Below are 15,160 nucleotides of genomic sequence, written 5' to 3'. Positions count from 1 at the left end.
CTAACTTATTTAATGTAACAACTACAACTAACAATCTAAACATATTTTTTTATGTGAAACAAGTAATTCATGTATACAGTTGTATAATAACATAATCTGGAAACCCAAATGTAATTTAATTCATTAAATATACATTAAAAAATTTTTAAAAAATAAATATTAAAATAAAATTAATGAAAAAAATAATTTAATTCATAATCAGTTAATATTTATACAATTTCATAAAATATATTGATTTGTATATATTTAAGCAATTTAGAAATGTTTGCGCATGTAATTCATTTTAAATATAGACTATTAAATGTATGTCATCACTGCTGCGTGACTAACTGCTAAGCAGATGCATCTATGAAATATATAAACATATAGTAATACTATAAATGAAATGTTTAATATAAATACTTTATAAGAGAGGAATATACGGTATGATGAAATAAGTATGACCTAAGGCCATTTGAATTCCATTTTTTTTTACTATACTGTCATTGCAAATTAGCCATTTTTTAAAAATAGTTTTCATGTATTTCTTATGAATGTGTTTTTTTTCTTATTATTCTACTTGCTTACTATTTAAAGTGGAATGAATGAAAAGTGAAACGTCGAGAAAAATTGTAGGAGGTTAAAAATATAGCAATCCATAATTGATTGCACAGGAAACAAAGATACAATCATCCAATATTTAAAATGTGGATGCAAAAACAATGTCTGGAATTTCTTGGGGATGAATTATTGATCAGATCTGATTGGAAATCCTTATTTGGGCCTTAGAGAAGATGACAAAGTGAACACGTGAGTATATTTCAAATTGTGTCTGTTAAGTAGACATTATATTACATATATCGTTTAGCCAAAATGTATCAAGTGTTTTTTTTTTCAAATTCTCTTCATTTTTATTTTCCAGGGTTCTTACTGATTTTTTTAAATTATGTTCTATAAAAAGTGTGATCTTGGAATTATTTTGAAAGGCCACCGCTAAAAAAAATTAAAATGGTATGATTTTTTTTTTGGGTGGGGGTTGAATCAGGGTTTGGGTCAAGGTTAAGGTTCGAGCTGGGTTTATGGTTTGAGTCAGGGTTAGGCTTTGTATTAGGGTTGGTATTTGGGTCACTTTCAGGGTTTCTATGAGGGCTGGGGCTGATATGGTTAGGGGTTCGTAGTCGGGTTTGGGTTAGAGTGGAGGTAAGGCAAAACACTAACGTAACCGTGACGTAAACCATAACCCCAAACCCAACCCACATCTTCAAACTGTCGTTCTTCTAAAGGCAAGTGAGTGTGAGAAGCAACAAAAGAGACACGTGGTCGTTGTCCTTGTCAGCTTGTGTAAATGCCTTCACTTTTATTCACCACACTTGGACGCCCTCAGAGTGGAAACCTGGACGTGTCCGTCCCAACACAACCCAAACAATACCACAACAACACCTCTCATTCCCACTAGAAATGACGCGTCACGTGTAAACACTCCCTGGCCACGTCGCTCTCATGACACGTAAAAAAAATAAAAACTAAAACATGATCGATGTTGGTGCCTTATCGGATATGGGCGGAGTAAAATATGAGCTGACAAAGTGAGATATGTCCTAAACGATGTTCCAATCTTTGTCCCTGAATGCCTCACACGCTCTGCGGAGAGTTCAAAAGCAGCATTGTAAAAAAAAAAAAAAAAATTGGAAGCTAACAAGCTGCTGTCCGTTGATGCTACAAGAAGAAGCTTGTTTACACACTGGAGTGACGCATGAATGGAAGAGAGGTTCTGATCCAGTGGAGTCCCACAGGACGCGTGTGAATAGCAGTGATCAACACAGGACATTAAAAAAAAAAAGATACGACAAACATGTTACTTGTCCTAAATCTCAATGTCACGTTTGGTCCTCTCGTTTTTGTGTGTGTGCCGCCCATCAGAAATAAGCTCCTTCTCGGTCATAAATGTATTAGGCTTCAGTCTGAGTGTAATGACACGGAGTGGACACCAGAGGGAGACAAACACTTGCAAGGAGAGAACACAGGCACGCTTTTTAAGAGTTCATTTCCCCAGCCCATTAGAAAATTAAATTAAAAAAAGAAAAGAAAAACAAACATTCATGTCACACACAACTTAAGTGCACACACTCTGTAATAAGAGGCAGTCAGTAAACGTTACATGATGACCACGTGGACGACGTTTGCACACAAAAGGTGGAATCACTCGCCGACTCTCCAAAAAACAAAGAAAAAGTCAAACATCCAGCGTCTCCTCCTAGTTGGGAGTCCTTTCCTCTCATCCAAAACTCCTCCCCATCATGATGGAAGGCAGGCAGAGGTCGTACCGTCCCAGCCGTCCTCCCGCATCCCTCTCACGGGACCTCCCTGGAGCCCTTTTTCCCCCCCCACTTTCTTTCTGGACATGATGGCTTCCCGTGGGGCGGCCGCTGTATGTATGTGTGTGCGTGTGTGTGAGAGTATGTGTGTGTCCGTTGATTGGGAGAGAGGGGGAGGGGTGGCGTCCTGTGCTCAGAAGACCTCAGGTAGTGTGACGTTACGGAGCAGCCACTGCTGGGAGCGTGAGTGTGTGCAGTCTCTGACGCTGGGAACCTGACTGTCCTCCTCGCTGGCCTTGTCCAAACACTGGTTACTGTTGACGTGCACCAGGCTCAGCTTCTGCAACACCGCAAACACATTGAACAACATTCACGTTGGAGCCTGCACATGCAAACTACGACATCCGTGACAATAAATCACCAGCACTGCTGGTAGACCAACACCATGGAGGTACGGGTGGTCCCCAGGTTACCGCGTTCCGTGGTTGCAAACGCGCTCCCATAAATGAATAAAAAATGTAATTTTGGTCTGCAAACACAACACTAACTCGAGACCTGAGGGAGAGTTCATTTTGTGCGCTTCATTGTGTTTCCCAAGCGGCAGTGCGCCAAAGAAAAGGAAAGCCAACACCACGGAAGTGAAAATGGACATCTCACAGCCCACCAATAATGGACGCTCCCTTGGTACCGACCGATGGTCGCGACCATTGTTAACTCATTCAAACGTATTTATACGTCTTTTACGTTTGCGCGAGAGGCAAAAAGAGGTGATGACGCAACTACTCCACTTACCGATTTCACCGCAGAGCAATTTCAAGCTATAAAAACGGCCACAAGGTGGCAGAAGTGCATTTGATAAGAGCTGGGCAGAGAGATCATGTGGATGGGAAAAAAAAACACACACACACACACGACAGGAAGCAGGAAGTGAGAGAGTGTGGCTGCAGAAGGTAGGGAAATTTTAACGCAAGTGAATTTCCGCAAAGTAGGAGTCCTTATTTATAAATCAAATATTTTTGTAGTTCGAGCACAGAAAACCTGTTTATGATCTCCTAAATACAGTTTTTAACTTTGTTAGAGCCCTCTAGACATGAAATAACACCCCTATAGTCACCTTTACACTTGTATTACCAAATACAGTAGACGCCCCTACAAGGTAAATAATCCGTTATGAGAACCTTTATGTTATAAGGATTTTATGTTATACGAAGCGTAAAATACATGTAAATAGCCTAATCCGTTCCAAGATATTCCCACACTCACCCCTTTGGCCCTTCAAAATATTCAAAGTGAAAATATAAGAAAACGTTAGCATAAACATAGTAGCGTAACATTCCAATATAAAATAAGGTAATAAATAAGATTACTGTAAATAAATAAAACTGAAAAACAAAAACAATCCTTGATGCTTTACGTTATATGGAATTCCTTACGTAATACGATGCGAAAACTTTACATAAGTTCTTTACGTTCAGTGGAATTTACGTAAAAGGAGGTTTACGTTATGCGAGGTCCTACTGTATAGTTGATATCAGAGAAAATAAGGCATTTAAGACATAAATAAGACCTGTGCTTGTGTGTCTTACAGTGAATGTGTTCCGGACATTGGGGGTTCAGAGTTGGGTTTTAGCTGGATTAAGGTCGCAACAGTAGCCTGTGTTATTACTATGATTATTATTATGATGATTATTATTGTTATTATTACTACTGGCCGCACGGTGACCGAGTGGTTAGCGTGTCGGCAACACAGTCAGGTTTGAATCCTTGTGTGGAGTTTGTGTGTGGGTTTTATCCGGGTACCTCCCACATTCCAAAAACATGCATGTCAGGTATGAATGTCAGTGTGAATGATTGTTTGTATGTGTGATCAGCTGCCGACCCGCCTCTCGCCTGAAGTCAGCTGGGATAGGCTCTAGCATACCCCTGCGACCCTAGTGACAATAAGCGGCATAGAAGATGGAAGGATGGATTATTATTACTATGATTTTTATGTTATTATTATTGTGTCTGTTGTGAGATGATTCAAACCTGCAATAAAAGCCTGTTGTTCCAGCAATCAAGTCTGGTACTTGTGTTTCACCTACTGACAGCCGTCTTCTTAATGTCTTGAATTTGTATGTTAGTTCGTTTAGCCAATTTTATACCTGAAAATGCTTCATTTAGGCAAAAGATAAGTAAAATTTCCTTAAATATTAAAAAAAAAAAATGTTTTTACTTTTTTCTACAAGATACAATTCTGCTAACAAGAAGGTCGATGCACATTGTAATACAGTCATCCCTTACCACTTCACGCTTCAAATTTCAGGATTCAATCTATCACAGCTTTTCAAAAATATACTAATTAATAAGTCATGCTGTTTTATGGTTGAATATGGCCTATTAGTCAAACAATATGCATTGTGAAGCAAATTGTATGTATTTTTTCCTAAAGTAACCATTTTTAAGCAAAGAAATGGCTAAATGAACTAAAATACAAATACAAGGCATTCAGAAGACACAGTAGTAGGGACGTCCCGATCCACATTTTTTGGCTTCTGGTCCAAAAAATGTATACATGAATAAATAAAATAAATAATAAATAAAATAATAATTTAAAAAAATTAAGATTTTTCTTATAGTCTTGCTGATCCAATCCTTTTTTTTCTTTAATAATAATAATAATAATAATAATAATAATAATAATAATAATAATAATAATAAGCTTTTGTTACAAACATGAATTTGTGGAATTAAATATGGTTATAAAAATAGCTCTTCAAAGCATTAAAAATAATGCAACCAAAGTATTGCTGAATTTTCTTTTTTATTACACAGCATTGCCAACAATTTTGTTTTGGTTTTTGTAACAAACCTCTGTGAGTCAGGTCCCTAATCCAATAAAAGATCCAATAAAAGTCCATCCAATAAAAGACAAAATTGGAAAAAACGGGCGTGCAAAAATACTTTTAGGATAGGACTCATCAATTGACATGGTTATAGATCAATTTGTGGTGTGATTTAAAATATATGACATTTTTTAACAAACTCTGTTAGGGCCTTTTTATTTTTTTCCCCAAATTCCATTTTTTCCATTTTAATTTTTTAGAATTGTGTTTTTTCCCTTTTATACATATTTTACCAGGATAGAGTGTGTGCTATTTGAGTTAGTGAATAAAATGTCCATGACTGAAATGCAAAAATCCTTACATTTATTGATGTAGTACATCATTGGCCCCTTTTGTCCAGTAATTGAGAAATGGATGCAGCTTAGCTAACCTTTCTAATGGGACGTTAGCCTCAGCACATACTGCTACAAAATCTATTCATGTAAGATATTTTTATGACACCCTTACTTTGTCTACCCAGGTAAGACAAATGTGACAAAGAGCGCTCTTATTTTGAAGGCCGGAAATGTGACGTTGGTACGAGGTGGGTGCAAGAATAAACGTGCCTCCCGTCTTTTTTCACTCAGAACCTGCCTGACCTGTCAGTGGGCATTGTAAAATGCTCTTTACTTTTTAAAATGCTCCTTACACTAAAGCGGTAAAACACAAAAGTACACTCATCGCGCAAACACACACACACACAGACACACACAGACACACACGCCAATGTCGCTTCCTGTCTGCTCTCACAGAGCAATATTTAAAGCAGCACATGCGTCTCCTTTGGGACTGGAACAGTATTGACTGCAATCGACTAGCACAAAAAATGCATTACTTCTTTTAAAAATGCAGTTGACTTTTTAGATGAAATATTGTATTAATCAGAGTTGGTATGAGTCAAAAGTCTGGAGACAGCTACTCATTCAGCATGAGACAATGGATGTCTTGAGACCTGCGTAACGGTCATGACTTTGCCGCGTGGACACTTGACTCACCACAGGGTCGTACTCCCACAGCTGGTTGCCTTTGAGGTGATGACACTTGAGCATCATGACAGGTCCGTTTAATTTGGACACGTCCAGACACAAGTCATCCGTCCTGATCTCCTTATTGGCCGTGTAGGAGAAAACCTTGCAAGGTGCACAAACAAAACAAAAGCCGCTTACTGCAACAGTATGAGCAGAGTCATTCATTCATTCATTATAAAAGGAATATATATAAGGAATATATCTTATGGGGGTTTTTGTCGTACCTGGTTGCCCCCCATGCCATGGCAGTTGAAAATGCCGACCTTCTCGTTCTCTTTCCGGGCCATGTTGTCCAAGCACTGATTGGTCTCCACATTTCGGATCTTTAAATGAACACGCATACACACACGCACGCACACACAGACACACACACACACACACACTTTTGTATTATATGTTGTCTACAACAGGGGTGTCCAAACTTTTTCCAGCGAGGGCCACATAGTTAAAAATGAAAGAATGCAAGGGCCACGTTGATATTTTGTAAAGCAACACGTGTAGCTATGCTCAGAAGTTATATATATTTCACGAAAAAACTGCATCTCAGCTTTGTGATAAAGGCGAAAAAGCCAATAATTAGGATCAACTTCGCTCTTTTTCCCCCCCATTGTTGCTGGGTTATTTTTTGCTTTAATTTTCCAAATATTTCAAATATGTTCTGAAACAATTTTTGTACATTTTCTTCTCATAATATTATGACATTATTACCATAATATTTTTACTTTACTTTTACTTATACTTTTTTCCCGTTGAAATACTTTTTTTTCTTTTAATATTTAGACTTTATTCTCGTAAAATCACAGCTGTTTTTTTTTCCTTTTCTGCTGTTTTTTTTTTTAAATTTGCAACTATTTCAACTTCTTCTAGCAAATTTTCTTTTTGTAATATTATGACTTAATTCCAAAAATATTTAGATAGTTTATTACTTTATTAATAATACCTTTTTCTCCAACCTAATTTTCCAAATATTATGTTATTTTGTTCTGTTTGTCATATTACAACTTAATTTGTTTTTTTTCCTTTCATATTTCAACTTTATGGTACGTTATTCTTCCTCATAATATTATGACATTATTCTCGTAAAAAATACAACTTTTCTCGTTAGATTACGACTTTTTTCTTTTTATATTTTGACTTTAGTCTTTTAAAATTACCGCTGAGTTTTACATTTTTGATGCTCTTTCTTTTTCTTGTTAAATTATACTTTTACAATGTGCCGCGGGCCAATAAACCATCCATGGTTAGAGCCGCACTTTGGGCCCCCTGGTCTATACTGTATAAAGCATACTGTATACAGTGGAACCCGTTTATGCTGACATAAGTGGTTGACAACATAAATGCAACTGAAACTAGCTATTGCTTGGACATTTATTTCAGACATGGTCCAAAAACATAAGCAGAATCAGAGATAATGAGGTATTTTTCAACCTACGGCAGTTTGTTGACATGGTTTTTCTCCATTTGTGAATATTTTCATTTCGATTCTTCATATGATATTTTAAATTCTTATCTAACAGAGCTGCTGTGCTAATTCTGTTGATGATTTGTAGCTTTGTATTTATTTACTTAAGAAAGACAAGTACTAGTGCATATTAATCAACATTACCATTTAAATGTGAAAGATCATAGCCAGTGGCTAATTTCCAGCTTCAATCCTTGAGGGAAGGTGGATGTTCAGCCCAGTAACAATAACATTCGACATAAAATAGGAGCAAAGAATAAATAAAAACAGTAAAACAAAGAGCATAAAACTGTGTGCACTTGACTTAACCATGAATTTGGGGAGACATCAAATATTTCAGTGCTTAAGTGGTAGGTGCTAAGTATTAAAACCTGCTCATTACATTTTTTGACATATTTCTTATACACAAAATGTGTTCAGATGCTATTAGATGTGCACAGATGTATTTGTGAACACACTATTCAACGTGTACACCTATATAATTCTAAGTACCGTAAATTCTGGTCTATAAGCCGCTACTTTTCCCCCACACGCTTTGAACCCTGTGGCTTATACAGTGATGCGGTTCATTTATGGCTAAAATAACTACAGTTCCCATGATGCTTAAAGTGCAGATTCAGAAGCAGTGATTTGGAGTTTTTTGTTTTTAATATCACATTTTGAAGTCTTATGCAGCGATCGTGTTTTGATCTGACAAATCTTAAGTGTGTTTGATCAAATGTAGAATTACTACAGTTTCTGTTTGAACTGCTTGGACCTCAATGATGGCTGTATCGTTGTTGAATATGGCCTATTATCAGTTTAAAAAAAAATTAAACTATTTAAGAAGCTTGGCCTAAATTAGCATAAAAATGGCTGAATTAACAAAAATAGAAATATAAGGTATTCAGAAGACGTTATATGTAGTGTAATATCTGACTTATTGTTTTTTTTGTTGTTTTTTTCCCCCCCTGTCCTGTCCTGTCCAGCCTTTAAAGCAGATAGAAGTGTAGATCTAAAAGCCGTCAAGTGCTCAACAGATTTACTCTGCCAGGGAAAAGTGTGAGATACACTCCCCCTGTTATACAGAATTGATTTGGCTTTGATATTTTGTTATTACGCAAATTTGGATCTGCCGGGCCGGAGCAGGAGGGGATAGAGAAGAAGAGAAAATAAAACAGAGGGTGGGGGTTTTGTGGGGGATAAGACGGGGACAAACAAGCAGCAACAATTGTGACAACAATAACAGAACAACAGAAACATACAGAACTACATCAGCAAATGTCTGTGATGACTATGAAGACCCTGACGAAAGGACAAAATAATATCAACAACCACAATGACAATACTGCATTGAAACAGTCACACATAATTGTAGTAATGAAATGATGAACTATGATAGTGATCACAATGACAATACTGCATTGAAACAGTCACACATAATAGTAGTCATGAAATGATGAACTATGATAGTGATCACAATGACAATAACCGTAATGCACATCATTGTAAAAACTATAATCATATTGCTGACATCACCTTCGCTGTAATAAAACCAACAACATAATAACACCCTGGTTAACTCAGTGAGTAATGTGGAGAAGTACGTACAGTATGTATTGTGAGTGTGCATATGTACGTGTGTGTGCAGGTATCTCTGTATGTGTGCAAGTCTTCATGTATACAGTATAAAGGTGCGTGAGTGGGTGAGCGTGAAATTGTCACTGAGAATACATGAAAGGAGAGGGGCCCCCCTCCACCGCCTGGAAAGCCCGGCCCAAATAGCCAGGCAGACCCCCCACCGCCAGAAAGCCACCGGGCCCACAGGGGCAGGCAGCACAAAGATCAGCCCCCCAAGAGCCAGCCCAGAGAGCCCTCCCACCCGGGAAGACCAGTAAGGGGCCGCAGACTTGTTGTTTTGCAGGGCCTGGGAAGTGACGTGTGTGACGTCAGCTAGCTAGAGTTGACTGTGTTTAGCTGAGTGTTAGCAGTGTGGAGACGGGCGTGAGTTGTGTTCTCTGCTTGTTAATAAAGCAATTGAAGTGCATTGTGGGTCTCTTCTTAATCGTAAACAGCAGCATTACAGTAGTATTCTACATTGTCCACTAGGCCTCAGTAATGTTACATTAATGAGACAACAGCCACCGCGGCAAGTACGCTGTCAATGCTGACGTGTGAGTGCATGTTATGTCTTATTTATGTCTAAGATGTCTCATTTTCTATTATTATGTCTACTATATTGGGTACAAAAGAGTGTAAAAGTGACTATAGGGGTGTTATTTCATGTCTAAATGGCTCTAATAATGCTAAAAAAAACATATTTAGAATGTTGTAAACTAGGGGTGCTCCGATCGATCGGCCACTGATCAGTATCGGCCAATTTCCGTGAAAAAGCACGGTATGGGCATATGCCGTTACTTGCTTTGTCACATCCGCCGATCAGCTCTGTCCCCATTGCAGCATCCAGCCTATAGCGAATGTCTCCCGCCCACTTTCCCTTCACAAAGCCACACAAAGGACTTACCTGTCGTTGCGAGAATGATGTAAGTTTTGCAGCCAGCAAAACATACCACAGAAAATGTCTCACCGGCGTGGCGCTTTGCGTGGCATTTGGGGGTCAGGCACTTGGCAGGGTGTGGTGAGTTATCGAGGCTCGCAATGTGATCATCGGTCGGGCGGCGTGCGGGATGCGGCAAAAAACGCAACCGGCCAAACCCACTGCCAACGCACAGCAAACCACGCACATGGAAGGCGACGAGCAACGCACCCACATCCAGCGTGAATTGTACGAGTCTCCCACGGTTTAGACTGGCTGTCAGATGTATTCTATGTGGAATTTGGGGATATCAAAGTATTTCAGAGGAGGAAAAGCAGCCGGTGTTGACAATTCGGTCTGGATGTCAATGAGTCGCCCACAGCCGCCTCCCGCGCGCACGGCCGACCACGCACCGGCGACGAGCCCCGCCAACCGCAGCTGCCCGTCGCCTCCCGTGTGTGGCACCCATAAGCAACACAGCCCGAAAAGTGATTGGATTAGTCGGACTGCCTGGGGGTCCTGCTGGAACGCAATCAAGCTGATCTTGCATCCAAATTCTCCTTAAAGTGGGCGCCTGATCCTCTAAGTTTCACCAGTGATTTTGAAAAAGTAAGTTAAATAGGCGCCTGCAAGCCAGCTTTTCATTCAGGTTATAATAAATAAATGAACAAATAAATGTTACAAAAGTGAGTAGCTCTTGGCCATTTTCATTTTGTAAAAGTAGCTCACACACGAAAAAATGTTGGTGACCCCTGATATAGCCAATAGTACGTTTCAAAATTTACACAATTTCACTCATGGATAAAACCCTAATCGGAGCATCCCTATTGTAAACAGATTTTCTATGCTTTAACTCCAAAATTAGTCAATTTATAAACAAGGAATCCCACTTCATGGAAATTCACGTATAACGGTCGGGTCTGGAACCAACTAACTGGTATCAATAAGGGATTACTTTATGCAGATATGTACTGTATGTTAAAAAAAGGACAATATGCAATAGTTTGGCTTTTGCGCTATATTTTTGAAATTGTAGTATTATGTATTTATTCTTACATTTTACTCTGCATGCTGTACTGCTATTATTACTGGCTTGTATACTGCATACGGTGTTGCTGCTACTGGAACCATAATTTCCCTAAGGCCACATGCCCAAGGGATCAATAAAGTTCTATCTAATCTAATCTGCAATATACACGGAGACCATGAAACATTCCCAAAGGCAGTAAACATCTCAGGCTTCTTTGTGTGGTGTGTGTGCGTGTGTGTGTATATATACCTCTCCTAGAGAGTAATAGTGGCGGGGAATCTGCGAGTCGGGATAGACGTTTTCCAAGTACCAACTGAAAGGTTTACATTGAAGCTTCTGTCTGAGAGCTGAGCGAGACGTGATGTCACCGTAGTCCACTTTGGTCACACCTGAACACACACACACACACACACACACACACACACACAGGTTGAGGAGGGGTAGGGAAATATACCTCAAAAGTGGAACAAAACTTGCAATTGAAACCATCATCACGTGTGCTGTCAAGCTAGACAATTTTGTGAGATCTTGTCAGTTCAGTGGTCATCTAAAAGATTGACTGCATTTTGCTTTTCCTTTGGCTTTTTTGTGCTTTGTGATACAGACACAAAAGGGTATGTACTGTATGTGCTAATAACCATAGAACCAGAAATTATTGCAAATAGGGAAAGGTTTGGCTGCTCAGTACGTAAGGAGCAACAATTGTTAAATATCTGTGAAATACATACAGTACACTAATTCAAGTTGCCACAGAGATGCTACCGTAAATATCAATGTTGCTTAGTGCATAATGTCCATTAAGAGGGTGAGTAGTTTTACTTTATTGTCGTTTTACTATGATGTGTTTAAGTGGTTATTATACAGTGGTTAAGGTGGGGCAGCAGTGGCTCAGGACGTAGAGCAGGTTGTCCAGAAGTTTGGCAGTTCGATCCTCGCTCCCTCCACCCAGTCACTGTTGTTGTGTCATAGAGACCGTAGGTGCAAATTGGCAGCCACGTTTCTGTCAGTCTACCCCAGGACAGCTGTGGCTACAGATGCAGTTTACCACCACCAGTATGTGACTAAGGAGGGAATGAATAATTGGTTCACTTCACCGTGAAGCGCTTTGTGTACCTTGTAAAAATGTGCTACATAAAATCAATCCATTATTATTATTATTATTATTAGTAGTAGTAGTAGTAGTAGTAGTAGTAGTAGTAGTAGTAGTAGTAGTAGTAGTAGTAGTAGTAGTAGTAGTAGTAGTAGTAGTAGTAGTAGTAGTAGTATCATTATTATTATTATTATTATTATGATAAGTTTTCTTAAACACTACTTTCCAATATCTCCTTTGCCAGCCTGTGAGTGTGTGCATACGGTAAGTGACGCTCCTTAGCGTGAAATTACTCTCTACCCCCCAGTCCCGCACTGTTGGGTCATCACACACAAGGTTAATTGATAGATCACACCTGATCACACACACGCACGCACGCACAGAAGCACTCACCAGGGGAGATTATGTAGAAGAAGTTCTTGAATTCATCCATCCAGACTTCTGCCAGCCGTCTGTTGTTTTTGTTGATGATCTGCCCCGTTCCTCCAGGAAATGTGTATGGCGTGGCCTTTCTGAACACGTGACCCACGTGTGAGCATGTGACGATCTCAAGGGTTCCACCGCACTGCCATATCTGTGAGGAACACACACACACACGGGTGTGAACACAGGTTGCTGACTCTTACGACATTTCACCTTTCGTCCAAAAGGTTTCTTCAGTTCTAAAATTTTAGGTGTGAAGTTTCCTTGTTTATGTCCTTGGGGTTAATTTTGTCCTTGGGGTGAACAGCTTTTGTCTGAGGGGGCTGGTGGATTTTTCAAGCCTGTTCACCTCAAGGACAAAATCCTGCGCATCAAACTCAGCAATGTTTTTGATTCAGCGCAGTGTAATGAGGAGTGCAATGACCTCTATATCGGCGAGACCAAGCAAACCTTATACAGACAAACGCATGGCACAACATAGAAGAACAGTTTATTTCGGTCTCAGACTCAGAGGAGTTCATTTGCATCTCAAAAAGAAGGCACATTGGAGAACGATAATGTCCAAATTCTGGATAGAGAGGACCACTGATTTGAAAGCAATGTATGTCAAACTAGAAAGGCCCTCTCTAAACAGAGGAAAAGGTTGTGAGCAGTTGTGTTAAGTTTGGTGTCGCCGTATGGTCTCGGCTACCCTGCTACAGCTCCGTTTCAGCGTGTTGCTCTATTAGCCTAGAACATTTTTATGTAGACCAACGATTCTTTTTTTCACATCCTCAGAGAGTTCTTTGCCATGGAGTGCCATGTTGAACCTCCAGTGACACGTATGAGAGCGTGTGAGAGCAGCAGAATCAAATTTAACACACCAGCTCCCCATTCACACCTGAGACATTGTAAGACTAATGAGTAATCCAGACAAAAAATGACCAATCCGACCTAGTCTATACAGTTTAACATAGGGGTGTACTCACTTTTGTTGTCAGCGGTTTAGACATTAATGGCTGTGTGTTGAGTTATTTTGAGGGGACAGCAAATTTGCAGTTATCCAAGCTGTACACTGACTACTTTACATTGTATCAAAGTGTCATTTCTTTCGTGTTGTCCTGTGAAAATATATATTCAAATATTTGCAGAAATGTGAGGGGTGTACTCCCTTTTGTGACATACTGTATACTACATAAGTCGAGCTCACTACCCTCATTGTGTCATGTGTTAGTGAAACGTGGTCCTCTGTGGGTGTGCACACTCACTCTGAAAGAGATTTCCAGGTTCTCTCCTCCCCAGATGTCCATGCCTGCGTCATACGTGCCAATCTCCTGGAAATAATCTCTGTCGATGGAGAACAAGCCGCCTGCCATCGTGGGAGTCCTGGAAAGAGAAGCGGGTGGTTCATTCCCACTGTTCTATTTTCTTTAAAAAGGTCACATAATAGATACATCAGTCCCACGTTTCATGTTGTTTTCCTGTTTCCCCCCCCTCCCGCTCAGCCTTTAATAGCTTCAAGACGACAGCCCGCTTTCCACATCTAAAAATAATTTCTTTGTCAAAGAGGCTTATTTTCCTGGTTTGCCAGGTTCACACACAGCACACGACGGTATGTTTTGTAAAAAAAAAAAATCCACAAACATCTTGTAGCCGTTTAGCTGAGGAGAAATTAATAAGTGGCTTAGATGTACAGTAGGCGAACAAACACTAGCTTGCTGAACAACATAGAAGTGTTAGAAAACATGGGAGTCTTTTTTTTTTTTTTTTTTTTAGGATTCATTTTGTTATTGAACCACCACAGTGATTTTGGTCAATCCGCAATGTGGCTCAACGTAAAAGTTGAATATTTAAGGAAGTAAAAGTGAGGTTTTGGTTTTCTTCAGTAGGTTGGGCTATGTGTACACAACTATGATGCAACCACATGAAAAAATTTCATGAAATGTTCCTATCGCACTCGTTTATATTCACCTGTTAAAGTGAGGATAACAACTGAACAAATGCAAACATTTCTGACATGCAACGCCTACTTTAGTACTCAATAACAGCAGCTATTGTTGTGTTACCTCCAGCATTGCCTCTAATGTTATTGTTCAATGGAGTGCAGTCAGCCATCAGTGTTTCCCATAGGACTATCTTTTGGGGGATGGGGTCGGGGTCTAGATTACATCATCCTCTAATTTCTATAATTGGCGATGAGGCATGTGCTTGTTGCGAAGAGCCATTCGTGCTTTCATGTTAAAGTCTCCAAAAGTGTCCAATAAGACCATAAAACGTCGCTAGTTTTGTTGTGGGTTTTTTTTCAGCACATTCTAAAAACACCATTAAACAAGAAAAAAAAATGCAAAAATAGAACAAAGCAGTAGTTTTACAAAAATAAAGATGAAATATTACTCAGTAAAGTCATAATATTAAGAGAAAAAAAATAGCATGAAATTAAAATATTATTGCAAAAGTCATAAAATCAGTAAAGAA

The 15,160-nt window shown here is 39.2% G+C and overlaps 1 protein-coding gene across 3 annotated transcripts in view; it reads right to left on the bottom strand.

The window, feature by feature from the left end:
- Positions 1–1,302: 1,302 nt before the first annotated feature.
- The window catches only part of galnt1 (UDP-N-acetyl-alpha-D-galactosamine:polypeptide N-acetylgalactosaminyltransferase 1), a 72,027-nt gene continuing 58,169 nt past the window's right edge, over positions 1,303–15,160 (bottom strand). For all 3 annotated transcript variants that reach the window (XM_054780680.1, XM_054780682.1, XM_054780681.1), the window contains 6 exons: positions 13,954–14,071; positions 12,677–12,857; positions 11,443–11,582; positions 6,411–6,509; positions 6,154–6,288; positions 1,303–2,634 (listed from right to left, as the gene is read on the bottom strand). In XM_054780680.1, the coding sequence (XP_054636655.1) occupies positions 2,488–2,634; positions 6,154–6,288; positions 6,411–6,509; positions 11,443–11,582; positions 12,677–12,857; positions 13,954–14,071 (820 nt within the window). In that variant the 3' untranslated portion in view covers positions 1,303–2,487. The remainder of the gene's footprint in view (positions 2,635–6,153; positions 6,289–6,410; positions 6,510–11,442; positions 11,583–12,676; positions 12,858–13,953; positions 14,072–15,160) is intronic.

Source organism: Dunckerocampus dactyliophorus, chromosome 7 (genome assembly GCF_027744805.1).
Source record: "Dunckerocampus dactyliophorus isolate RoL2022-P2 chromosome 7, RoL_Ddac_1.1, whole genome shotgun sequence".
Taxonomy (NCBI): Eukaryota; Metazoa; Chordata; class Actinopteri; order Syngnathiformes; family Syngnathidae; genus Dunckerocampus; species Dunckerocampus dactyliophorus.
The sequence above is the reverse complement of the archived record's forward strand: the minus strand, read 5'-3'. Positions and strand labels throughout refer to the sequence as shown.